A 27,487-nucleotide genomic window follows, 5' to 3' on the forward strand; every position below is an offset into this window, starting at 1 on the left:
GGAACTGGTTGTTCAATTTCAATGGGGTTTTCTGCAAAATCCAGCATGAAAAATGTTTTTACTATCCTACTTCAGAAACTCAAAATTTGATATTTCCGAGTTCCCACTGATTTTGCTTGATCGCATCACATATAGACCTAGCTTTCATATGGACCAAATTACCTAGCTTGTAAAAGCAAAATGTTAATGTGTTCATACCTGTAATAACTGATATTGTCAACAAGTCATTAAGTACTAGTACCTTTTCTGACCCATTTAAACATGCAATTATTTCACCCATAATTAAGAAAGGGTCTCTCAAAGCTGATGAATTAAAGAACTATAGACCTGAACATCCCATATACCTCGAAGGTTGTTGAAAAATGTGTCATTAATAACATCGACAGGCACATTTAAAAGAATGGCCTTGGTGAGGTTTTACAGTCGACCTATACCAATTCACAGTACGGAAACAGCTTTGTACAAAGTGAAAGATATAATCATGAAATGTATGTGTCAACATCAGGACGTTTTTCTGGTTCTACTGGATCTCAGCAATGCCTTAGATACGGTTAACCATAAAATGTTGCTTAAGAGACTGGCTGATGAAATTGGGGTTCGAGGTAGGGTATTAAGATGGGTCCAGTCGTATTTGTCCTGTAGAACAACTCGGGTGTGTATAAATGATGTGCTATCTGACCCTCATGACATTGAGTTTGGTTTACTTCAGGGGTCCATTGTTCACAATTTATACTCTTCCTATAGTATTGTAAAACAGTTAGGCATACAACTTTATGTTGGCTTTAACCCAAAAGATCATGTTTCCATATCTTCTTCGCTTCATCGGCTCTCTGCATGCATCAAATCCACAAAGAACTGGGTTAATAACAACATACTCAAGCTAAACGATGACAAGACAAGAGTTTATGGTTATAACATCACTACACCTAAAACATCACATATCTCCTATTTCTTGCTTGTCGAGGACGTTACAAATAGTGATAGTGTTCGTAATCTTGGTGTCATCTTTGACTCACAAATGTCCATGTCTTCACATGTAAAATCTCTCTGCACCAACTTAAACTTCCAACTTCGCAATATTTTGCGTATACATAGGTTTCTAGACTATGATACCTGCCACCTCGTCAAACGTGCCATTGTTCTCTCCAGACTGGATTATTGTAATGGACTCCTTCTTGGATCAACCAAAACAGACATCCAGAAATTACAGAGAATCCAAAACTGGACCACGAAAGTTATTTGCCAAGCGTTGAAACAAGATCATGCCACGCCGTATTTACATCAACTGCATTGGCTACCCGTTGAGGATAGAATTACCTTCAAGATCTTGGTGATAGTGTTCAAGTGCTAGTGTTCAAATGAGATGACACCGGTTTGCTTATCGCATTGTCTTTCTCTTCACATTCTAACCCGTCAAGGTCTCCGTTCAGCAGCAGACACAACTCGCCTCTCTGAGCATATTACTCAACAACGACATTAATATCTTTTGAAAAAAGGACATTCTCATACACAGCTCCTTGCATCTGGAACAGTCTACCTGTCATCATCAGAGAGTCTGCCACATTACCTGATTTTTAGAAATCATTGAAAACATATTCTATAATTTTGCATAAAGAATCTGACTGAAACGGAATTAAACGACTGGAAAAAATCTTGAATCACAGGGAAGACTTGCGGACCTCGGGAAAGGAGATTACGCATGTTAGATGGAGCATTAAAGTGTCTATCTAATTAAGTTTATCAGCAAAGCTAGACTCCAAATTGTTGAATCAAATTCATTGCTCCATTTTATGTTTCCTCAGGTTAGCAAGTCGTGCTCTCTTTGCAGAAATCCATATGATACAATTTCACATGTTGCAAACGTCTGCATGCAATTTCGTTACAATTACATTTCAAGACACAACCGGATCATCAATATCTTTGAAAAGGAAATTAAAAAAATACAACGGGTGTGATATCTACCCTGAAAAAGATCATCTCAGGTGCCCTGATCACGAATGACGATGATGGAATTGAATTCGCAAACATCTTTCAGGACATTCAAGCAAGAAAACCGGCGAACCAGACTTATGTCTCATGAAGTGTTTCATCTTTCCAGTAACTTGTCCTTTCGTTGCTTTCATTGAGGAAAGTTACAACACAAAGTGCCAAAAATTATACTCCCCTTTGTAGCTTGCTCATATTGTGCGGATTTGATTGCAAAATCCTTGTCTTCGTGATTCGGTCACTCAGCCATGTACATCCCCGTTTTCGAAGTGGGTTAAAGAAGCTTGGTTTTCCCAAACGTGTCGTCAAAGCTGTTTCCAAGTATGCCTCTGTCAGTTCGTTCCATGATTGGACTGCGAAACAGGCTCACCAAAGTCAATTAACTCTTCCTGTTCATTATCACGTTGTTTGTAATTTATTCATGTAATGATTTATAATGCCGCTTTGGTGACCCAAATGTATTTGTTCATTATTGAATAAAAAATTCGTATATGTATGTATGTGCCCTGTAATTGGAAAAAGTACTAGAACTCAATAGCTCTCATTCCCCTATTCGAACACTCTTTCGCTGGTATTTTTGTAACACCATTGTTTCATTTTGATCTGACCCTGTTTGCAAGTTTCTTTACCGATATCAGTTACTCTGTTAAATGACTATATTGACACCCTCTGTTGGTCAACGTTACATTAAGGTTACGTATCGCTTCCTTGCCTTGCGGGGCTAGTATATATTGAAACTCCATTAGGTGCAAATCCTCACTATGGAAGCCTCCGGCCTCAGCCATGACGAGCCAGCGGCTTTGAATGTTTTTTTAAAACCTGGCGGGCTGGGGGCCCAGTATCCAGAAAAATGATCGAAACCGCAATCCCGGTAGGGCTGAGACCGGAGACTTCCATAGTGAGGACTTGCAACTAATATATAATAGCCCCGCCGGGCAAAAAATCAAGGTGAATGCGTAACCTTTATAGACAGCTCTTCATCCCGTCACCCACTTTTATTTCTTTACCCCTTCACCCTCTCATTCTTGAGACCCTGCCAGATGTCGGGGTTATTTTGCATATGTTTGCATATTCTTAGCTACTGACCATCTGGCACCGTTATATAGGCTGCATAATACCTACTCTACAATAACATAAAAAATGTCAAAATGTTGTTTACTTTACCAGCAAGATAGCATACCACTTGAGCGTAGATTGTAAACGCACTTGTGGTTCCTTTCTCGTGATATATTTATTTTCCTAAAGCATACAATTTATAGCCAAATTAGTGAGCGTGCTGAAGCGGAAGTAGTTGGTGCGCATGTGTCGTGGGTATGATAAGCGGGAAAAATAGCCTTGAGTCCAGATTGCATGTGGTTATCGCGAACGTATTGTCTGGGAACATGAAGGATCTAGTTGATTGTGATTGGCCTGTTGATTTGACTGACATCAACGGTTTACTATGTTAACGTCCCAATTATTGGTCAATAACATTGAGTGCGGTGATCAGTCATTGAGGTACGCATGCGGTGTGCGGTAATCAGACGTGTGCCTATGGCTTCATAATACCTTCCCTGAAGTAATACACTGCGCCCAAAAAGTATCAAAACACTCAAAACAAAAGCCATTTCTTAAAGATACTAGAACTAAATTACAAAATAAAGAAGTCGATAGATAGAGAATTTTGTTCTGCGTATTTTGATATGATATGATATGATTTTATTTTCCTAGCTTATAGTAATTTGAAAAAAGTGAAAGAGCTTTTCAAAAGTAACAACAATTTGCATTGGCGAAACACGCATATATTATCACAGCAGAGTGAGTGTTCATCCATTTGGCTTTATTGAACCCGTAACAATAGGCAGCATAAGTCGCCTTTAATGAGGAAATATTTGAATTTGTTACTTTGAAACTCGAGACCATTTGTCATTCAAATGAGTATAGTTTAGTGGAATAAAATCGCATTGTGCCAAATAAAACTCTCCATCTATTGACTTGTTTATTGTGCAGTTTTAATATGGCTTTTGCTTTAAGTGTTCGGATACTTTTTGGCACAGTATATATAGGTCAAACGTAGTCCATTAATAGAGAGGACCGGGTAGATAGCATTCCAATCAACCTGAGCGTGGATTGTACCCTAAAGCACTCAAGGGTCCTTTCTGTTTATTAACCGGAAAATTGAGCCAATCAGAGGAGTCGTTGCTTCTGCTCGATTGCAGACGGTTTGTTATTTGCGATGAACTGAACGACAGAAACCGACTGTGAAGGAGACTAGGGGAAAAGCAGGCGTTTCGAAGGGGACTAGGATCCGGACTAGGATGCGCTTTGGGTTACAGGGGTGCTGATTGAGAGTTATGGCACGGGGATCATCAAACTAGCACCAAGACCTTGTTCACTACTTCATCAACTATCTTCAATTGACCGCACTACTTCATCAGCTATCTTTAGATAAGAGCATATTACTTCAGTTAGCTTTAGATGAACACACTAGTGCTATATTATTAGCACCAAAACCTTGTACACTACTTCAACAGCTCTCTTCAACTGATAGTACACTATTTCATCAGTTATCTTCGGATGAACACATTGCTTCATCAGCTCTCTTCAGTTGAGCACAATGCTTCCTCAGCTTTCTTCAGCTGAGCACACTACTTCATCCGCTTTTTCAACTGAATATACTACTTCATCAGTTATCTTCAGCTGACAACGCTAATAACACACTACTTCAGCTATCTATATCTTCATATAAAATATGTAAAGCATGAAATACGCACATGTATTTTCATTTATTCATTCTATCTTTATTGCGGTAAGCTTTTCCAATACATGTAATAAGTACTGAGCTCCCAAGAGCAGTGGCGTGCCTGGACTTTTTATCACACATTGTGTTCATTTCGCGTTAAGCTCCTAAAAATTGGCATTTTTACTATATTTTTTTGGATAAAATCAAGATGGCCCCGAATGTGTGAGTCTGTCATCCCCTCCCCTTGTCAGGCACACCACTGATCCAAGAGGTCCAGATCAACAATATAAATCTATAATCAGACAAAATCAAAAATGCAAAGAATACAATAATACAAAATAAGGATGTGAAAATAATACTTACATGCCAACGAAATAACCAATATAAATGTAATTTAATAGCAAAGAACAAGAGCATGTGCCCAATTTCAACAAAATAACAGGACAAAGTAGTCAAGAATGTGTACATAAAGTTTAATATCAGAAAAAAATTATTGCACTCCTTTGTTTAAAACTATAATATACAAAAAGGCATAGAAATTTGAGGTCTTTGGGAACAAATGTTTGTACGAAAGGTAAACATTTTCAAATGATGGACGGCCTTTCCTCCCAGCTACACACACTTTAAGTAAATATCATTAAATTTGTAAAGTTTACTTCGAGGACTGTTAAATATGAACAATAACAATTTTAAAAATTTCCATAAAATTTGTATTATATCGCGAATTTCAACAAAATTAAAATGATTTGATATCAGAAGGACATTCCTCGTATTTAGAATGCAATTTGGTGTGTCTGATGTGCTCTCAGGTCCCACAAAAATACAAAGATGGGTGACCGACACCTAATAGATTTTATAGTAAATATGAAAATTCACCATTAGTATTTCAATTAAATATATACACATTTCACAAGTAATAAAACAGTTAAAGATTTAAAACACATTAATATTGATATATGAGAAAATTTCGGTAATATTTCAATTATGACATATATACATTTTAAAAAAAACCTAATTATTAATTTAACCTTTGGCCAAATACAAGCTTAAAGCCATGTTTGCAATATTTTATTTCAGTGTATGAAAAGAGTTTTTGCCACTTATTACAACAATATTACACATTTAAAATTTCTTCTTCTTTCAATTTCTTCTTCTTTCTATTCACGTGATGTACATCAATTTTCAGTATTATTGCACGGGGTTTACGTGCACATACCTATGCACGATCCTGGAACTTAGGATTGATTGCAGATATCAGAACCGGGGATGCTCCCCTTCTCTTTTCGAACAGCTCGGACGCATAAGGGGATACTACACCCCTGTCCAATTTGGTACCTATTTTTGCATATTTCTCAACTACTGCACTGGAAATTTTATTTCAACATAGACAACAGTTGTTGAGTTACAGACAAAAATGAGGGAAACCAATATTTGATCAATAAATCAATAACTACTTGCCTTGAGTTGCTGAATTTTCAGTGCAGTAGTTGTAGTCCTTGCCCCTATAATATACATATCTTACTTGTCACCAATGCGCTATAATTTATTTTTGAGAAGAATGCAAAAATAAGCACAAAATTGACCAGGGGTGTAGTACCCCCTTAACGTGCACATGGGTGATTCTTTCTGTACACGGGACCAATGGCTTTACTATTTTGGATCTCATCCCTCTAGCTTATAATTCCTTGCATCAATTGGTCGCATAATCCAGGTAAATCTAGCAATTTGTTTTTCTCAACTTGAAACTTACTAAACTGGCTTATTGTTTTCACTACACTGAATTACTACAAGGTCCTCATAACATCATACTAAAAGATCTTACATGGACAGGAAGGTTCAAGTGGGAAATTTTATACCGTTTTGTAAACAAACGACGACAAGTACATGAACGTAAACATTTTCAGAAAAGGAAATGATGCAAGGATATCATACAAAAAGGACTGAAGATTTCTAACAAAATGAGCAGTGCGGCCAAATTGATATTCCATGACAATCTTTGTTCGTTCACCATTACAAGCTACCTAAAATCTCTAAATAGATAAAATTGCATAATTATGTCCCCGGGTTTCCCCCGTAAAGCCCCAACATTTCGAAATTTTTCACTTTTTGCAGAACTTCGGCAAATCAAAATTTGTTGATTTGACCCCCCCCCCTCCACTGGTTATAGACGCAAAACTAGTTACTACTTTTTCAAACTTGTGACTTTGGACCTTATAATATTTTCATACCTTAAAATAACTGAAATTAAGCCTCTTTCCACTACATGGATTTCTAAGGACCAAGTGAAATATTCTTTTGCCTGGACTATACGTTAGGGTATATAAAAATAATGTACTTTTAGCTTGTTTGAAGTCCTCTATGCGGCAGTGTCATTTAATTTCGTGGTCTGAACATTCAGTCGGAACCTGTTGAAATAAGTAAAACAACTATTCTGAATTATTCTCAAGAGTTTAGAATGTTGACGACTGAAGAATGCAAAAGAGAATAACAATTTGGTTTATTATATAGAGAAAGAAAGGAAAATAAAATAAAAATTACATGGGTAAAGAAGAAGACACTCTGCACGAAAAAAAGGTCTTTTGAAACTGAATTTGGAATTTATTTAAATAATCAAAAGCAATGTTTTAATATTATTCTGATCAAACATTGGTACTCACAATTATTGCATTGTTATTTTAACAAAAAGTTCTAATCAATCTGGTAAGGTAACGGAACCGGTCTTATCATAGAACCTTGTAGCAAAGCCACTGAGCCAAAAGTATAACTAACATACTCCAAAAACCTGAAATTGTCGGGACTATATAGTTGACATGACAGTGGCGACATGTGTAATAGACATCCGTATGTCATACAATCCACTGGTTAGTCCTTCCAATGATATCATTCTTTCGTTTTCCTCTGCATTTTGTAATATCATATCATATTTTGACCACATTGTTAGCATTGTTATAAATGATTTGAACATAGAAATGGTTAAAACACACGGCCTCTTCATAGCACCATGTAACGAAGCCAATGAGCTCAAAATATAACTGAAATATTTCACAAACCTTTAATAATAGATATCCGTACTTCATAAATTTCCCCTACGGTTACTCCTTCCAACCATGTCATTCTTTCATTTGCCTCGGCATATATGACATTCAAGTATCAGTTCCTGACAATCTATATTCAACCTGAAATCCAACTACCGGACGCTTTATTGGCCAAGACCAACGCACTTGAAGATTTGTATTGGACGCTAATATCGATCCATCGTATAGAATAGGATCTGATACACTAGGATCTGAGCAAGAAATAAAAGAGTTAATCAAATAAAATGTAAGCTCGAGATTTGGACACAGCCGTCACTATAACTTTATATCATGATCCAGGCAGTAATCCCAAATTTTTGTTGCACGTCAGCGGGGCAGGGCGGTAACCGAAAGGGGCACCCCCTAAAATTGACCCCCTCTCTCCCACCACTAGCTCAAAATCAAGAATACAATCTATACTATCCGGGGGATTCACCAAATTCTCATACTAGTAACCAATTGAAACTGATCAATCGTGTCGGGAAGAAACCAGTGTTGGACCGATATTGCGTATAAGCTCGTATGCTGATGTATGGTAGTATATATATCAGTCGCAACCTTTCTGGTTGTCAGACTCTTAAATCGAAAATATTGGTTTTTTAATATTTTAATATTTTGCTGACTGCAATTATGAACAAATCTTTTCAATAATTTGCCATAAAATTTGTATTATAGCGCAAATTAAAAAAAAAAATTGATATTAGAAGAACATCCCTCGTATTCAGAATGCAATTCGATATGTCTGATGTGCTCTCATGTCCCAGAAAAAATGCTGTGCTGATGTTGCTATCTGATGAGCCCTTAATCTGAAGGAGTGGTTTCAATCTTATAGCGATTGTAATTAAAGAACAAATCTTTAAAGATTGAATATTCAGTCGAAATGATTGATTTTTCAATCGTATGCTGACTACAATTAGGGACAAATCCTTTACAATATTGAAAATATAATTTGAAGTTTTCATAATACAAAACCAAAATTTGTGACACTGACCTGACAGTTTCGTATGTCTTGGACGACATACTTCTTCAGAGTGATTGGTATCCCATCATCCTCTGTGCTGGTGGTAGCACAGCTCCATCCCTTGGGGCGTGGTCTTGAGGAGAGGGTCATACACATGACTTAAATGGTAGGCCCCCTCGTCCCTGTTCATGACGGCTGGGCCTCTCTTACGTATCCAGATTGATTCTCTGATGAAGCGAGTACTCGCATCACACTCCTTCTGTAAAACTTTGGTATCGTCCCAGTTGATGACATGGTTCTGTTGAATGGCGTGATCCGCTATGGCTGACTTGCTTTGCTCTGTAACTGACTCTTTTCTGGTCTGGCGCGTAAAGTTCTTTTTGCCCCTTTCCACTTTTTCCGTTTCTTTTTGGTGTTCCTTAAGCCGGGTGTTCAATTTTCGGCCGGTCTCACTAACGTATGTACAGTCACAGTTTTTGCAGGGAATCTCATAGATACAGTCAGTTTTGTCTAGCGGGTCAATTTTGTCCTTCGGATGAACTAAAAGCTTCCTCAGCGAGGTGTTTGGCTTCATGGCAGTGGCAATGTTGTGCTTCTTGAACACCCGATTGGCTCTCTCAGCCACGCCTTCGACATATGGAATAACTACAAGTCCCTTGGTCTGCTGAGAAGTGTCTTTGGTTTTGTTTTTGGTAGCTTTCAAAGGTTTGTCCCTGATCTTCTTTTTGACTGTCTCAATTGTCCACTCTGGGTAGCCACACGTTTTCAATGCTTTCTTGATGTTGTCTTCCTCTTTCTGTCTGTCTTCTGTTTCTGTCACGATCTTGTCCATTCTGTCCAGTAAGGTGCGTACTACTCCTAACTTGTGATATATTGGGTGGTGGGATCTAAAGTTGAGATACTGGTCTGTGTGGGTAGCCTTGCGATAAACCAAAAGTTTGACTGAGCCATCCTCCTTTCTGACGATGAGCGTGTCTAAAAATGGGATACGGCCGTCTACTTCCTTCTCGTAAGTGAACTTTATGCTGTCTGTTGGATCAGTGTTGTTCAGGTGGTGTGTGAGGTTGTCAACTTGATTGTCTTTCACTATTTCAAGGATGTCGTCGACATACCTCTTCCAAAGTCTAGGCTTACAATTCAAGGGCGCTGTAGCGATGGCTTGCTCTTCTAAGAATTCCATGTACAGATTGGCTGTGATTGGAGACACTGGGCTGCCCATAGCTGCGCCAAACAATTGTCTGTAAATCTTGCCCCTGAATGAGAAGTATGTTGTGGTAAGTACAAAAGCCAGGAGTTCCATCACGTCATCAACTGAGAGCAGTGTTCTGTTTTTGAGAGACTTGTCTTTAAGCAGGCGTTGTTTTATGACCTCAAGCGATTTATCCACAGGTGTATTAGTGAAGAGCGACACCACGTCGTGAGAATTAAAGATCTCTCCTCCTCTATGTATACTTGGGCTAAATCTTCTGCAAGCTGTTTGGAGTTCTTAACATGGTGTTCCGTCTGTCCAACTAGGGGAGCCAAGATGTCTGCTAGCGCTCTGGATGTATTGTAGCTGATAGAACCTGTATAATCAACAATAGGTCTAACTTTGTTGCCTTCCTTGTGGATTTTGGGTGTTCCGTAGATCCTAGGTACATTTTCCGCTGTGGGGAACAAATGGTCGTACTGCGATTTGGTGATCTTCTCTTCCTTCTTCAACCTACTCAAAATGCCTACAAGTTGACGCTTGTAGCGTGGAGTGGGGTCACGGTCAAGCTGTTCATAAGTCTTTTCATCGCTAAGCATACCTTGTAATTTTTGTTCATACTCATCAGCCTGCATGACAACTGTTGCTTTGCCTTTGTCTGCCGGAAGCACAATGATAGATTTCTCTTTGCGTAGCTCATGAATTGCCTGTCTTTCCTCTTTGGTGATGTTCTGTTTTGGTGTTTTTGCACTACGTAGAACTCCTGCCATCTCCGATCGGAGGTAGTTTTCTACATGCTAACTCCGTCGCGACGATGTATTCCTCATGAGGTAACACAGTTGGCGAGGGTGCAAAATTCAGCCCCTTGGCGAGTACGGACTTTTGCGGTTGAGTAAGCTTAAATTTAGACAGATTGACGACCCATTTCTTTAGTTGTTCTCCTCCTAGTTCCGGGTTTTCTGCCGTATTCCTGCGGTTGCTGTTCGGGGAGCGAGATTTTTCTATCAGCAGATCCAAATTTTGTGTATGCCGCCATTTTGTTTTCTGAAATTTGTTCTCTGTTTTCCGGGTCACATGATCAGTCACCTGATTTTTGATGTCGTCGGTAACCCGCGAAGAAATGTCATTTTCAAGCCTCGATTTCTGCTGTTTGAAGCCATTTATACGGTTGTTAGTAACTCGGATTCTTTCCCGGAGAAGCTGGTGTTGTGCTTTTCTATTATTTCTCTGGCTCGGTTCGTCTTGATCGGACATTTCAGTTTGAGACTCCGTGGTGTGATACGCAATTCTTTACAGCGGAGTGTAATAACGAGGTGGTTTCTGTGACGGGCGATCTTTTTGCCTACTCCTTCTAAGTCACGCACGATTTTCACGGTGTTTTGTCCATAGTTATTTCTTAAACTTGTGAAGAGATTCATCAGGTTTGTAGATAAATATAATTTGAAGTTTTCATATACAAAACCAAAATTTTTGACACTGACCTGACAGTTTCGTATGTCTTGGACGACATACTTCTTCAGAGTGATTGGTATCCCATCATCCTCTGTGCTGGTGGTAGCACAGGGGCCTACCATTTAAGTCATGTGTATGACCCTCTCCTCAAGACCACGCCCCCAAGGGATGGAGCTGTGCTACCACCAGCATTGATGTTGCTCTGAAGGGATGCCACACGTGGATACTATAAGAAATGTAGTTTTGTAAAGATTCCAAAAAAATCCGCACATTTTGGAACATATATTAATTATTTAGGAGAGTGTTTTAGGATTTTGTTAGAAAAGGGATGATTTTTGATCATCTATATTTTATTGTTTTATGCATTTTCCTGTCATTTCCTGCAAACCTAATAAAGATATTTTGATAATTGAAAATAGGCTGTATCATAAATCGTAGAGGTTGAAAGCGTAACCAAGCGTGCAAAATTATTATTTGCCATGGAACTTCGGTCATATTTTATTTGAAATAAACTGTATGTTAGGATCTGCATGCATGGTATGCATAGTATTGATGGTATACAGACACTGACCTTTCCCTAAAACTAGTAAGCAGCAACTTGTGTAACACACCCGTCATGGGTTCGAACCCTTTTGTTGTATTTTATTGTTAAACCTAAATAGCGTGATTGCTTTTGAATGAGCTGCAACACACATATTTTGTTTGAGGATAGCTGGATCTATCTCCTTTCTTTACATCTTCTCTGGTTATACATACCTGGACAAAATACAATGCAATTAATATTGTAACCCACCACTTGAACAAGATTTAGTCAAAGCAAACAAAGACTAGAGCTATTTAATGATTCTATAGAAATAGATAGAAGATTATTATCCTCTTCCGCAATAGGATTATTGATTGGTTTAAACAAAATCAAATGAGAAACATGTCGCGCCTAATTGAGGTACCTATGAATACGACCTTCACGCACATTTTACATTGTATCTCAGAATACAATTTGCCGACTTTACGGCTCATTCGTAGTTTACACACACAAATAATAGAAAGATGAGGACATAATTATTATTGAATGAGAGGGAGAGTAAGAGAGGACAAAAAGAAAGAAAGAAATATAGTGGAAGAAGGAAAGAGAGAGAAGGGGAGCACGGGAGTGATTAAGTTAGTGTAGGCCGAGGAAAGAATAAGTACAGAGAAAGAAAAGGAAAATAATAATTATTATGGAAACTAAACACATAACAGCACTAAGCAGTCATTCGATGACATCAATGCCGTTATTCGTTACGTAATTAAAACGCTCAGTCAGATTTCGCACCTGTCAAAGTCACCCAATTTCGAAAACTGGACGTTGAATGTACATTTTCATGAATATTGATTGGCAATATTTTCCAATATGTCAGCGCTCTAATCAGGACATAATAGAACAAAGAACGTTGCAGTCCGCTGGGCCTACACACGAACATAATACTAGTGATTTCATTGTCCAACCGTCAATAAAATCAAACTAGATTAGATTTAATCAATAATATTGAAGAGAAATATTATTTTGTATCTAGTCCTGCACCTAGGGTCCCCAATATTGATCAATCAAATTGATCGCGTATGGGCCGCATGTGCAATAAAGCCATTGGATTTTGGCGGACGCTGCTGTGGTGTACATGTAAAGCGGTTGACAAAGCGTTTAAAGCGAACAAAAGAAACGTAAAGCGCAAGTATTCTTAAGCATAAAACGTGTAACCAATTAATATTACACCAAAATATATTAAAAAATATTAAACCAAAAAATACTTCAGTGTTGTGTAATGATTATTAACCCTAACCGCCTAGGGCCTTTTTGGCGACGGAAGGGAAAGAAGGAAAGAATAAAGAGAGAAAAGAAGGAAAGAAGTTGTTTGCTCTGGGTGGGATTCGAACCCGAGACCCCTCGCATGCCAAGCACTCGGTCGGCGACACTTTGCCACGGGTCTTGGGCTTCGCTGGCCAGCGGAACCGTTCCTACATATCACTTAGGGCGATTGCGTCATCACACCACGTGGGATGCATGCACGAACAGCGCATATATCAAGTAGTATTTTGTAGAATTCAGGAGCGTAAGGGTTAAGGAAGCCTATACTGAGTTTCGATAGTGGTAACCTAACCCTAACCGCCTAGGGCCTTTTTGGCGACGGGAAGGGAAAGAAGGAAAGAATAAAGAGAGAAAAGAATGAAAGAAGTTGTTTGCTCTGGGTGGGATTCGAACCCGAGACCCCTCGCATGCCAAGCACTCGGTCGGCGACACTTTGCCACGGGTCCCGGGCTTCGCTGGCCAGCGGAACCGTGCCTACATATCACTTAGGGCGATTGCGTCATCACACCACGTGGGATGCATGCACGAACAGCGCATATATCAAGTAGTATTTTGTAGTATTCAGGAGCGTAAGGGTTAACAACATTCCACTAAACCATAATTATGAGGACAGTACTTCTACTTCTTTCAAAAAAAATCGGATCGCTCAGGTATTGCACCCTAAATGCCAATTCTAATAAAAAAGGGCTACTTCTGTAAAAACGTTGATAGGGGAAAAATTGCTCATGGCTAAACGATAGTGCAGATAATATTTAAGCATTTGAACGCACGAAAACATAAATCAGGGGGTTTGGTATAACATCCACACCCCTTTTGTATGACGAGATTTAATTCAATTCTTTGAAATTACCTGGTACAGCAGTTGTCGCTAAGTCTTCCAAGTAAATGGTTGTGAGGCGACAGGATGCTTCATCACTGCTATCATCACAATCTGCTTTACCATCACACAATGAATTTACATCGACGCATCTACCATCATCGCATACGATTTCTCTGATTCCACAGCAGCCAGGTGGTTCATCACTTTCATCTGAACAGTCAAAACTTCCGTCGCAATACCAAGAACCATTAATGCACACACCATCGTTACATTGAAACTTGTCAGTCGTACAAGAATCTGTGCCCAATATACACAAACAAGACGATGGTCAAACAAATTATAAAAGCATTAATCAAATGTACGTTGATTTATATAATCTTACTGTAATCTATATAATTATATAATTTGGCTAATGTTGTAAGTGTGTGTATGTGTGAAGGGTGGGGTGTGTGTGTGTGTGTAAAAGGCTTCGTCAGTTTATGGTAATCTAATCTTTTATTTTCTGAAAAATTTCAGAGATATAATTCAATTCTTTGAAGTTACCTGGTATATCAGTTGTCGCTAAATCTTCAGTGACCACGTAAATGGTTGTGAGGCGACAGGTTGCTTCATCACTGCCATCACCACAATCTGCTTTACCATCACACAATGAATTTACATCGACGCATCCACCATCATCGCATACGGTTTCTGTGGTTTCACAGTAGCAACCAGTCGGTTCATCACTTTCATCGGCACAGTCAAAATATCCGTCACAATACCAATAATCATGAATGCAGGCACTATCGTTACATTGAAACTCGTCGCTCTGACAAGAACCTGTGCCCAATATACACAAATAAGACGATAGTCAAACAAATTATCAAAGCATTAGTCAAATGTACTTTGATTTATATAATATTTCTATAATGATAATATATAATATAATTTGGCTAAAGTAAGGCTCCGTCAGTTTATGGTAATCTAATCTGTTATTTTCTAAAATTAACTTTGGGGTTCTAAGCCGACTTTTTATATAAATGGCACGTTTTACCTAAATATGATGATGCAGAAGTCAAGTCTTCAGTCACTTCATCTCCTGTAGTTGATTCAGCTGCACTGGCAGTGGTGATAGATTCAGACTGGGTTGCCTCTTTTCCTGTAGTTGATTCAGTGGTTGATGCTAAAAATGTAAATATGATAACAATTCACATTAATGTCTACTTTTAGAATATTTAGGACATACAGGGGTGAACACAACTTAATTTTTTGGCTTACTGTATATTCTGGCTTCAGGCCTGCCTATAATATAGGCCTACTAATACTTCATTAATATTCAGATGGCCCACATTTAATAACCATATGCTTGTAATAATTGCTTTAAATACGTGCAGGAACATTGTCAGATATTAAAGGGACATTTACACATAACAGCACCGAAAATGGCTCCGATTGTGGTTGTGGAATGCGCCAAGCTAGCTGCTCTCTCAACCTGGTCCAAGTCAAATTTTGCACTTTGGGGCATATTATATCGAATCACTTGCATCTGAGATCACAGAGTATCATTAATTTCCTAATAAAATAATCTACTACAATAATAATATACATTGGGTCTGGATGAAGTGGCCTCTATTTTATATAATACTTAAACCCCCCAAAATTAGCGATATTTTCAAAACAAGTAACGCCACTTCTGAGCATGGCGGTCCTTTACAGTTCTTACTATTATAGTCCTTTTCAGTTTCGAGATTGTTCTTAAATCGAAATAATCACATGTACGTGTGTCAAGTCATGCACAAGTCAAATCATAAAAATATAGAAGTGCACCTACTTCTGTGGGGCAAACAATCTCTTTAATAATACCAGATTTGCCGAATTAATATAATCTATGATGTCAGTATATAAATCCCGGCATATCAGTTTGAATGGACAGAAGAACGCAATCTAAATGTCCGAATTTCAATCCGAATGTCCAAATGTCAATCTCAGCTAAATCTCCTGGATCTACAATCCGGGATCACCGAACTATTCTAGTATGTGTCAAGTTTATATACAGGTCTAATTCACTGACGGAAAACTCAACCAATAAAGTATCGAAACGATTATAGATGGTCAGATATATCGGGAAATTAAATATATAGCAAAAACTTATTTAATGTATATAAAGCGCAGCTTTCTCCTACGCATTTTGATACCTCTTTTGTTGCTCTGCGATATCATTTGGTCAAGCTATGGGCGCTTGAGTGGCTTCAAGTCGGATTTTGAAAGTTGCACTTAGCTCCTATTCAAGCCAAATGCATTCGTCGTGTACACACAAACAAAATCAAGACAAAGATGTGCTCTCTTTACTTAACTAATGAACTTTACTTTATTTTACTCCTTCGACTTCCAACTTCAATACTTGCTACCCTTTACTGATCTCTGACTTATCTCATGAACTCTTTCTGCTGACATCTCAATACTTAACTTGGTGTGCCCACCATTACACACTCATTTGAATTTGGCGGACAAAAGCAATGGTCATTTATTGGTTTCAGTACAACGCATTTGGCTTGAATAGGAGCTAAGTGTAACTTTTAAAATCTGACTTGAAGCCACTCAGGCGCCCATAACTCGACTAAATGATATCGTAGAGCAACAAAAGAGGTATCAAAATGCGCACGAGAAAGTTGCGCTTTATATACATTAGATACGTTTTTGCTATATATTTCAGTTCCCGATATATCTGACCATTTATAATCGTTTCGATACTTTATTGGTTGAGTTTTACTTTTAAAGCAGTTTTCAACGAGTTGATATTTATGTAAACACTGTGTATATACAGTACTCTTAAAGCCGAATTAATGATGCAGCAAAATGTGACGTCAGCAAGCTCACCCGACCCGTTATTTTTGTGCAATGAACTGATTAGACCCTTTTAGACTTGTTTATATATACAATGCAAATACAAAATTACTCAATTTAATCTTTTTTGTTCCTCTGTTCCCTTTTCACTCAACATTTAGTACTTAGCTATCACAGATGCTGACCGCAGGCCGCAATCTTTTTTAAGCTAGTAAAAAATAAACTGTCAACAAAATTTAATTCTATAATGAAAAGTATAACATGAAAGCATACAGCCAATGATTTACAATAATTTGCAATGTATTGCTGCTGATTAATGTCACTTATTATGTTTCAGAAGCCTCTCTGAAGTATTTTACACACTTATGTCCGATAAAGTCTACTGTAGACTTGGAGACAACTGACCTATCCTTTGCGTACACAATCCTTGCACTGATGACAATATCAAATTTCACCATTAACTTCTTTCTGAGAACAGCTTGGATCCCCTCTGTATTACTTTCTTTTTGACAGAATTGATGTGTTTTTACCAGAGTTGTAACTGGTCGAAATACATCCACCATATCACCTTTTTTTTTTTTGGATTCTGCATTATCTTTGCTCAGTATTAAAAGGTATAATATTTTCACTACCTAACATCTCTGGTACCAGCTTTAATTTGAGAGCATTTTTTCAACCGCATTTGTTAGTGTTTTTCTCGTAGAGAATTGTAGCCAATACTAGTCTTGTAAAGCGGTTTTCAACGAGTTGATATTTATTTTAATCTCACCCGATATTCTAACAATGCAAATAAATAAAACATACACAGAAGGCTGTACATAATACTTCATTATGCAAGTAGGTGCCATTCTTTTTGGTTAAATGTGAACACGGTTTATACGGTACTCTTAAAGCCGAATTAACGATGTAGCAAATTATACCTCAGCAGCTCACCTGCCCTGTTATTTTTGTGCATTGAACTGATTAGGCTCATTCGTTTTAACAGACTGCAAATGCAAAATTACTCAAAGGGAGTAAAAATTTAATTAATAGACTCTTTTTGTTGGTCTGTTTTCTTTTTACTCAACATTGAGGTTTTTTTTTAGTTTTTATTTAGAGTACAGGTATTATTGGTTGTTGTTGATAAATTTCACTTGATGTAGATGTGATTCGCTGTCACCTCATTCAACATACTTTTTGAGCATATTTATGTGACATACCTGCCTGCTCTTACATCTACCAAGAGTGTTGATAATATAATTAACTTCACAAAATTTGCCTCACCTCATATGGGCCAAAGTACCTAGTTTATAATCATGATAACGGATGCCCTGTATTTGGAAAAATGACTAGAATTCATTAGCTCCCATTCCCCTGTTTGAGCACTCTTTTGCTGGTATTTTTGGTCAAACCATTGTTTTATTTTGGTCTCACCCTGTTTGCAAGTTTCTTTACCGCTATCACACACTCTGTTAAAACCATAATATACGATTTCGATTATTTTTTTTTACTCAAAATGGTGAAATAATAACTGTCTACTCAACCTGGTCTCCCTAACTAAACTGCCGTATATAGTCAGTTTGCATATGGCTTTAAACTGACACTATAGAGCAGTTTAGATGACTATATTGACGCCCTATGTTGGTCAACGTTACATTAAGATTACGCGTTGCTTCCTTGCCCTGCGGGGCTATTATATATTTGAACTATATTAGTTCCAAGTCCTCACTATAGAAGTCTCCGGCCTTAGTCCTGCCAGGCTTGTGGCCTTGATATTTTTAAGCCCAGAGTACGGGCTGGGGGCCCAGTATCAATAGAGGATATCAAGGCTGCCAGCCCGGCAGGTCTGAGGCCGTAGACTTCAATAGTGAGGACTTGCAACTAATGGAGTTTCAATATACAAAAGCCCCGTCGGGCAATAAAACTGCGTAACCTTAACAAACCCCGTCACCCATTTTAATTTTTATTGTTATGTGTGCTTAATCATGGTCCACTGACCGGGTGGCATCGCTATAGGCTGCATAACACCTTCCTCGCAGTAACAAAAGCCATATATACAATAGAACTAAATTACAATATTAAGTAGTCGATAGAGTCACTTTTGAAATTCGACCATTTGTCATTTAATTGAGTGCAGCTTAATTAAATAAAATCACATCAATTGGCTACTTTATTTTGCAATTGAGATTTTGTGTCTTTAAGATATGGCTTTTGTTTTAAGTGTTCGGATACTTTTTGGCGCAGTATAATTATATAGGTAAAATGTAGTCCATTAATAGAGAGGATCAGGTAGATAGCACATTAATCCACCTGAGCGTGGATTGTACCCCTAAATCACCTGAGGATCCTTTCTATTTATTAACTGGAAAGTTGGCGCCAATCAGAGGGGTTGTTGCTTCTGCTCGATTTCAGACGGTTTGTTATTTGCTACGAGTAACCTAGGAGCAACAGAAACCGACTGAGAAGGAGATTAGGGGAAAAGCAGCTGGCGTTTTGAACGGGATAGGATGCGCTTTGAGCCAGGGGCTAGGGGTGCTGATTGAGAGTTATGACACGGGGATAATCGACCTATTGCTCTGTAAATGGCACCAAAACCATGTACACTATTTCATCAGCTATCTTCAGACGAGCACACTACTTCATCAGCTATCTTCAGATGAGAACATTACTTCAGTTGAGAGCATTTAGTTGACCACAGTTGAGCACATTCACGGCTGTTTAATAGCATATCATTTTAAATAAAAGGTGAACACTGATGACGCTATTTATCTAAAATCGTGTTTTCATCTTTACAGTGTCTACTTCTTGTAAAGATGAAAACACGATCTGTCTGAGCATAGGTGTGACTAAATTTTAAATTCTCGTTGTGGCGGGGTGTGACTAAATTTTAAATTCTCGTTGTGGCGAGGAAATTTGAACATTTCGATTGTGTTTTTCTGACAGAATGGACACCCTCGATTACGTTGATTCGGCATATATTGTATTATACAATTATATATTATTAGATGGCTTTGAGTATACGAGAATATACCACATGAGTCACGAAAATTCCGACCGAGCCAAAGGCATATAATAATGCATCCAATATCCTTATATAATATGAAGCTTTTATGAAGTAGTAAATGTTGTTTACACCCCCCCCCCCCGCTGTCATTTCCAGAAATTCTGAAAAGTGACGTGAACTAAGATATATGGGTTGACACATGTATTTGTAACAGGTGGTTTTTTTTAAAATCAATATGTACCCAAAACGTCACTATTAAATTAGCTTACTTACTTTCAGGTAATTGTGGACGTCTGATATTAAATGTAGGTGGACAGTCTTTACAGATGCAGGGGTCTGTAAAAGCTGCAATTATAACACAAAAGGAATCATATGAGAACAGTACAGTATAACAAAATGGGTAAGTTATATATAGCTTATGTTCTGATCCCTGGATCAATTGGCTATTCAAGTTGAAATACATATGCCCTATGTAAGACATGACTTTAATCTCCCACACAGGCGGTATAGATTTCAAATGGAGTTACCCATTCTGGTATACCCCAAATGAAATTCACACAACCTGTTTGGGAGATTAATAAATCCCTCCCCAAAAACAACAACAAAAAAACAAAACAAAAAAAACAAAACAAAAAAAACCAAACAAACAACAACAACATAAAAATTGTACAACAATTAATTGCTCTAATCAGATGTGAAGATTAAACAACGATCAAATTTGGAAAAGAACTTGCTCTATTATTCAAAGGCTCGCAGGATAGTTCTGAGCAAGAATCTTTCATCTTATTCTGATGCACTGAATGCTTGCGAGCTGGGTCTCTCTCTGATGATATTATTTAAAGTTTCCCAAGGGGCTTCCAACACCATAAGTAAGAACAAAAGATCTTCTTCCCCTGGCAGGTGGTATCATGCTTGATGCCTTTAGATGCTGACAAAGTGTTTTGTCTTACTACTTTCCACGTAGCAAAATAGCTTATCGACATATTATTGAAACAATTGATATTTTGTTCTTTATAATAATACCTCCTGCAGAATATGGAATAATTGTTATTCTCAATGTTTTATTAATATATTCAAAATAATTTGTCACTGGTTTTTTTAAAAATGTTTTTGATCATGTAATTTAGCCTCAGGTCTGTAATGTGATGAAATTAATGAATAGGATATAGTACGATACCATAAAATAGAATTATAATTTACTTTTGCTACTGGATATCGTCTTTAAGTTATTGAAAGAACATAAAAGTTGCCTGGTAACAATAGTAACTCTTTAGGTAATATACTTGAAACATTTTTACTTTGTGAAAATGATTGAAGAAATAGAACATTGAATTGTGCTACATACCAGGGACTGTGGACATACATGGTGATTCAGTAGGATTGATATGACTGGTGGTTTCTGTTGGTGATCCATTGCCTGTCGATAAAAACAAACAAAAGGTAGATAATTTCCCCTGCCCAGGCAGGTTGCTCGATAATATCATTATTCATTAAAATTACGCGTCTTGCATTATTCATAAACACGTACCTTTTGTGGGAAAAGTGTTATTCTCCATGTTTTATTGATACAATTCAAAACGTTTTTGTTGTTTACACGTGTTATTTATCAATGTTATTCAGCCTCAATTCCAACAATAGGCCAACCGTTATAGTTCTGATCAAAAATTACTTCCTTACATGTTGCGGTTGTGTATGGAACAGTTGATAATATTTCTGTCACTATCTCAGTTATAAATTTGGTCACCCATACTCCTGAAGTTGAATCAACAAAACTTGCAGGAGTGGAAGATTCAGGTTGTGTTGCTTGTGATGTTTCAGTAGGGCTTAGAGGAGTGGCAGATTCATGATGTGTTGCCGCTGTGCCTCTTGTAGATTTACTTTCACTGAGTGGAGTAGTAGCTGTTTGTTGGGTCCTTTCATCTCCTGTTATTAATACGGTTTGGGTATTTGGTTGAGATGTAGAACTCCGCAGTGTAGCACCTGTGAAGATAATGAACATCTTAGTCCTTACACTTTGAGAGTAAGGGACCGGGCGGAGGGGGAGGGGCGCTCCAATAGTAAAGTGATATGCATGTGCTGTTACCATTTACAACACGGTCTTGGGGGGTGTCTGTGTGGGTAAATGCTAAAGAAATGGAGGGGTCGTGGACAAATGCTATAGAATGAGGGGCTTTTGAGGGAGATCCTAAAATGGGTTCTTCCCGGGGCAGATGGAGTACCAAGTAGGAGTTTTTAATGTCTTGGGAGCGAAAGCCGGCCTTTTGGGGGTAAAAATAAAAATATGGGCTGGGGAGGACTTCTTTGGGGACAACATGAATGATAATATTTGATCTCTGGGGTCAAATGGGAGTCTTTGGGATACCACATAATGCGTATCTTAGCAAGTCCAGTGATAGTTTTTTCTTACAAATATATTTATACAAGGGAGAAGGGCATTTTTAATTGGGATGAAAAGTATAGCCGTATCATATATACATTTTGATGTCAACAGTCATGGGTCTGGGATTTTATTTTCCTACATTAGTGGAACCAATGTTTTTGGTATCCTTAAAGATGTTATGATAAGGATTTGATTGATTCCCTTTTCTCTATTCCCCCGTGGTTTCCACGAGAGGTCAATGGTCACAAAGGAGCAAAACTTAAAAATAGTCCCATCATGATGTATCTCAAATTGTTCCTCTCATCACAGGGAGTAAAAAAGTCAATTCCATTTTATTTCTATTGTACTTAGTTCAGGAGTTATAAGGTCGAATAGATCAAATGTCAAAAATTTCATACCCAGAGATCAACATTAACATGATTAAAAACTGGCTCGATTTCATCGAAAGTGGTCTCCCCTTAAGATATCTCAAACACATATTGAATTCACAATTATAGTGCAATAAAAATATGTACAAGCATATCATTTGACCCATGACCCATACTAAAAAAGTCATTTAGTGTCATGCACTAGAAGTGGCGTCATAATCGGATTAACTATCATAGCAATAGATGAATACAATTTTTGAATAGATCGCCCTGCACTACAAGCAGATTGCACTAGTCACCTGCGTATCTCAGCAAACATAGATTTAATACAATACCGCTCTTTTCAACGATACTAATCTTACAGGTCTTTCTTTGACATCTATGGTTCAATGCCACACCACTCCACGCCATACATAAATTCTGCCAGTCACATTTCCCCAATATGAATTTTTTTTAAAGTAAAAGTAAAATTTTAATTTTAATTACACTTTATTAAAGTTTGGCGGAGGCGGGGTTCGAACTCACGGCGGCGGACTGCTTTGGACACACTATGAACCCAGCGCCTTAGACCACTCGGCCATTAGTCTTGTTGGAATTCATTTGAAACTTATTTGAAGATATAATCGCAACTTCAACATAGGCCTACCACGTGACAAGCAAAGGCAAAAAGCGTGCCATATTTTGGAATTTTATTTGCCTAAAAACATTTATGTGTATTATTAGCGCTCAATTATTGTTAACTGCGTGTTTTATACAAAAAAAATCCAACAATTAACATGATAACTGGGCGTCTATATGGACAATACATTATATCGATTTTGACACGTGCTTGTGTCTCAGTACATTTCCATGGTCAGTAAAATACTATAGAGGAAAACCTACCATTTTCTTGTATACACGTTCGATGTTTTGATCAAGTATGTGAATATTCGACATTAGACCCAAAATGTTTTTTCAGGAAATAAAAGATTAGATTACCATAAAAACACAACAGTAATCTTTGGTTGGGTCTAATGTAATATTCACATAGGATTTTCAACGTTTTTTCTATCCTTATTCTTGCTCAATTAAAAAATATTTTGGCGTATATAAAATTGAAATAAAATTCTCTGCTTCTTAAACGACATCAAATGTGCCACAATTGGGTATCACGAATCGTTATATATGATGTGCAGTTAATATTCATATTTTTTTAATACAGAGGATGCTTCAGTTTTGACAGGAAAAATATTTTCTTGAAAACCCTCTCACTCGGTTAATTTTAAAAGGTAACCACGCTTCCCTAGAATGTGCAATAAATTAGCATTAAAATTTTTCTTATTCTAACAGCAAGCGTTTCTAGAATGTATTATGGCGAAATGTGGTGTAGTTCAATGCATCGGTACCGCGTGAACGTCACTTCGACGGCGAATATTACTGAATAGAGAATATCCGATCCGAAGTTAGTCTTGGGTATCAAAAAGAACAGCGTAAAGGGATTGGTATTCGTACGATATCATAGTGTGTCATATGCAAGATTATGCGGATAATTATTTTGGAATTTTATTACAGAGAAAAACCGACAGACACGTGCGTAGATAGTCAGTCATAAGGTCATTGGTACCAAAAATAATGGTATACGTGTAAAGTGGTTGACAAAGCGTTTAAAGCGAACAAAAGAAACGTAAAGCGGAAGCTTTATTTAGCATAAAACGTGTAACCAAATATTCAAACCAAAAAAATACTTCAGTGTTGTGTAATAATTATTAACATTCCTCAAAACCACAATATGAGGACAGTACCTCTACTTCCTTCATATTCAGATTGCTCAGGGGGTTGCACCGCCGGTGCCAATCCACTGCTGTAAAAACGTTGGGAATTAGACCTTTTTTGTAAGATAATTCACAAGAGATCCACTTTTATTGGTAAAAACGTTCAAATTGGCCCTTTATTTAAAGAAAAATTTACAAAAGGTCCATTTTTGAATGAATAAATTCTGGATGCAAGCCTGTCTATAATATACTCTATATATCAGATGGCCACACCAATATCTAATAACCATGCTTGTAATAATTGCTCTAAATACGTGCAGGAACATTCTCAGATATTAGGGCAAATTTACACAACAGTAAAAATGACTGTGAATGCGATAATGGGATGTGCTAAACATAATATATTATGCTCTCTCAACCACCTCTACTTGGTCCAAGTCAAATTTTGCACTTTGGGACATATTTTCATCAAATCATTTGTATCTGAGATTATCCGAGTAGAGAATCAACAATTTCCTAATAAAATAATTTACTACAATGATAATATACATTGAGTCTGGGGGAAGTCGCCTCTATTTATTGTGTCAGTACTAAAAAAAGTATCATTAATACTATTTAAAAACACGTCACGCCAATTCTGAACATAGTTGAGACAGTTCGTCCTGCTTGCGGTCCTGTACAGTTCTTACTATAGTCCTTTTCAGTTTCGAGATTGTTCTTTACGTTGAAATAATCACACACACATGTGTTAAATCACGTATCAGCCAAATCATAACAAAGCAGTAGTGTACTGACTTCTATAGTGCAAACAATCTCTTTAATAACACAATATTTGCCGAATTAATGTAATCTATGATGTCAGTATACGAATCCCCGCATGTCAGGATTGTTCGGTCAGAACAACGCAATCTGAATGTCCAAATTTCAATCCGAATGTTAATCTTAGCTAATCTCTAGGATCTACAATCAAGGATCACCGAATTATTTTAGCATGTTTGAAGTTTATATATCAATTAATTCAAATGACAGAAATACTTGTAAAGCAGTTTTCAACGAGTTGATATTTATTTTAATCTCACCTGATATTCCAACAATGTAAATAAATAAAACACACAGAAGGCTGAAATACTTCATTGTACAAGTAGATGTTATTCTTTATATTGGTTAAGCGTAAACACTGTGTATGCGGTACTCCTAAAGCCGATTGCACTATGTAACAAATTCGACCTCAGCATGCTCACCTGACCTGTTATTTTTGTGCAATGAACTGATTAGACCCATTTATACACACACTGCAAATACAAAATTGCTCAATGTTAAGTAAAAAAGAGTGAATAGAACTTAGTGTTGATTAAATTGTACTAAAAATTTAATCAATTGACTCTTTTTTGTTTCTCTGTTTCCTTTTTACTCAACATTGAGCAATTTTAACAATTTTGTTTATTTAGAGTGCAGGTGTTATCTGTTGTTGTTGATTAATTTCAATTATTGTTAAGTTCCAGACGACTCTCTGAATAGTTTACACACTTATGTTCCATGAAGTCCACTGTAGACTTGGAGACAACTGGCCTATCCTTTGCATACACAATCCTTGCAATGATGACAATATCAAATTTCACGATTCACTCCTTTCTTCTGTGAACAGTTTCCATCCAGTCTGTGAGATGAACCTGTATGCAATTATCAGTTCTTAGAATAGGGTACGAGTCTGTTTCGAGACTATCCTATATGAACTATCTTGCTTCGGAACAAAAGTAAAGATGGCAAATATTTCTGATGTAGATGTGCTTCACTATCCATCTCATACCATATACCATACCATATTTGTTGAGTATACCATTTGGGCATAACTGTCTGCTTTTACATCCACCAGGAGAGTTGAGAATATAATCAACTTCTCACAATTTTGACTCCCCTCATATGTGATGCGATCGAGCAAAATCAGTCGGAACTCGGAAATATTGATTTTGAGATATAGCCAAACAAAGGAACTATTTCCTTTTTATTCCTATTGTTTTGGAAACTCTTTAATCGTTCATATCTTTGGAACTGGTTGTTCAATTTCAATGGGGTTTTCTGCAAAATCTAGCATGGAAAATGCTTTTTACTATCCTATCAGAAACTCAAAATTTGATACTTCCGAGTTCCCACTGGGTTTGCTTAATCGCATCACATATAGGCCTAGCTTCATATGGACCAAATTACCTAGCTTGTAAAACCAAAATGTTAATGTGTTCATACCTGTAATAACTGATATTGTCAACAAATCATTAAGTACTGGTACCTTTTCTGACCCATTGAAACATGCAATTATTTCACCCATAATTAAGAAAGGGTCTCTCAAAGCTGATGAATTTAAGAACTATAGACCTGAACATCCCATATATCTCGAAGGTTGTTGAAAAATGTGCCATTAATAACATCGACAGGCACATTTACAAGAATGGTCTTGGTGAGGTTTTACAGTCGACCTATAAACCAATTCATAGTACGGAGACAGCTTTGTACAGAGTGAAAGATATTATCTTGAAATGTATGTGTCAACATCAGGACGTTTTTTCTGGTTGTACTGGATCTCAGCAATGCATTAGATACGGTTAACCACAAAGTGTTGCTTAAGAGACTGGCTGATGAAATTGGGGTTCGAGGTACGGTATTAAGATGGGTCCAGTCGTATTTGTCCTGTAGAACAACTCGGGTGTGTATAAATGATGTGCTATCTGACCCTCATGGCATTGAGGGTCATAAATCAGGGGTCCATTGTTCACAATTTATACTCTTCCTATAGGTAGTATTGTAAAACAGTTAGGCATACAACTTTATGTTTTCACATCTTCTTCGCTTCATCGGCTCTCAGCATGCATCAAATCCATAAAGAACTGGATTAATAACAGCATACTCAAGCTAAACGATGACAAGACAAGGGTTTATGGTTATAACATCACTACACCTAAAACATCACATATCTCCTATTTCTTGCTTGTCGAGGACGTTACAAATAGTGATAGTGTTCGTAATCTTGGTGTCATCTTTGACTCGCAAATGTCCATGTCTTCACATGTAAAATCTCTCTGCACCAACTTAAACTTCCAACTTCGCTATATTTTGCGTATACATAGGTTTCTAGACTATGAC

The 27,487-nt window shown here is 37.4% G+C and overlaps 1 protein-coding gene across 1 annotated transcript; it reads right to left on the bottom strand.

Moving 5' to 3' along the window:
- Nucleotides 1-4,761: 4,761 nt before the first annotated feature.
- Nucleotides 4,762-21,852, bottom strand: LOC140160170 (uncharacterized). The gene is made up of 8 exons (XM_072183450.1): nucleotides 21,531-21,852; nucleotides 21,199-21,270; nucleotides 20,127-20,198; nucleotides 15,081-15,209; nucleotides 14,591-14,866; nucleotides 14,078-14,344; nucleotides 7,759-7,994; nucleotides 4,762-7,113 (listed from the first exon to the last, which is right to left on the bottom strand). The coding sequence occupies exons 1-7, from the start codon at nucleotides 21,850-21,852 to the stop codon at nucleotides 7,852-7,854; spliced, it is 1,281 nt and encodes a 426-aa protein (XP_072039551.1). The 3' UTR covers nucleotides 4,762-7,113; nucleotides 7,759-7,851.
- Between the last annotated feature and the right edge of the window lie 5,635 nt (nucleotides 21,853-27,487).

This window comes from Amphiura filiformis, chromosome 1, assembly GCF_039555335.1.
Source record: "Amphiura filiformis chromosome 1, Afil_fr2py, whole genome shotgun sequence".
NCBI classification, from domain to species: domain Eukaryota; kingdom Metazoa; phylum Echinodermata; class Ophiuroidea; order Amphilepidida; family Amphiuridae; genus Amphiura; species Amphiura filiformis.

Coding starts and splice junctions, on each gene's coding strand:
- LOC140160170 (XM_072183450.1), bottom strand. CDS start 21,852: ATGTTCATTATCTTCACAGGTGCTACACTGCGGAGTTCTACATCTCAA. Junction 21,271..21,530: donor TCCATACACAACCGCAACAT/GTAAGGAAGTAA, acceptor TTTTATCGACAG/GCAATGGATCACCAACAGAA. Junction 7,995..14,077: donor AGCGACAACTGCTGTACCAG/GTAATTTCAAAG, acceptor TTTCTTGCTCAG/ATCCTAGTGTATCAGATCCT.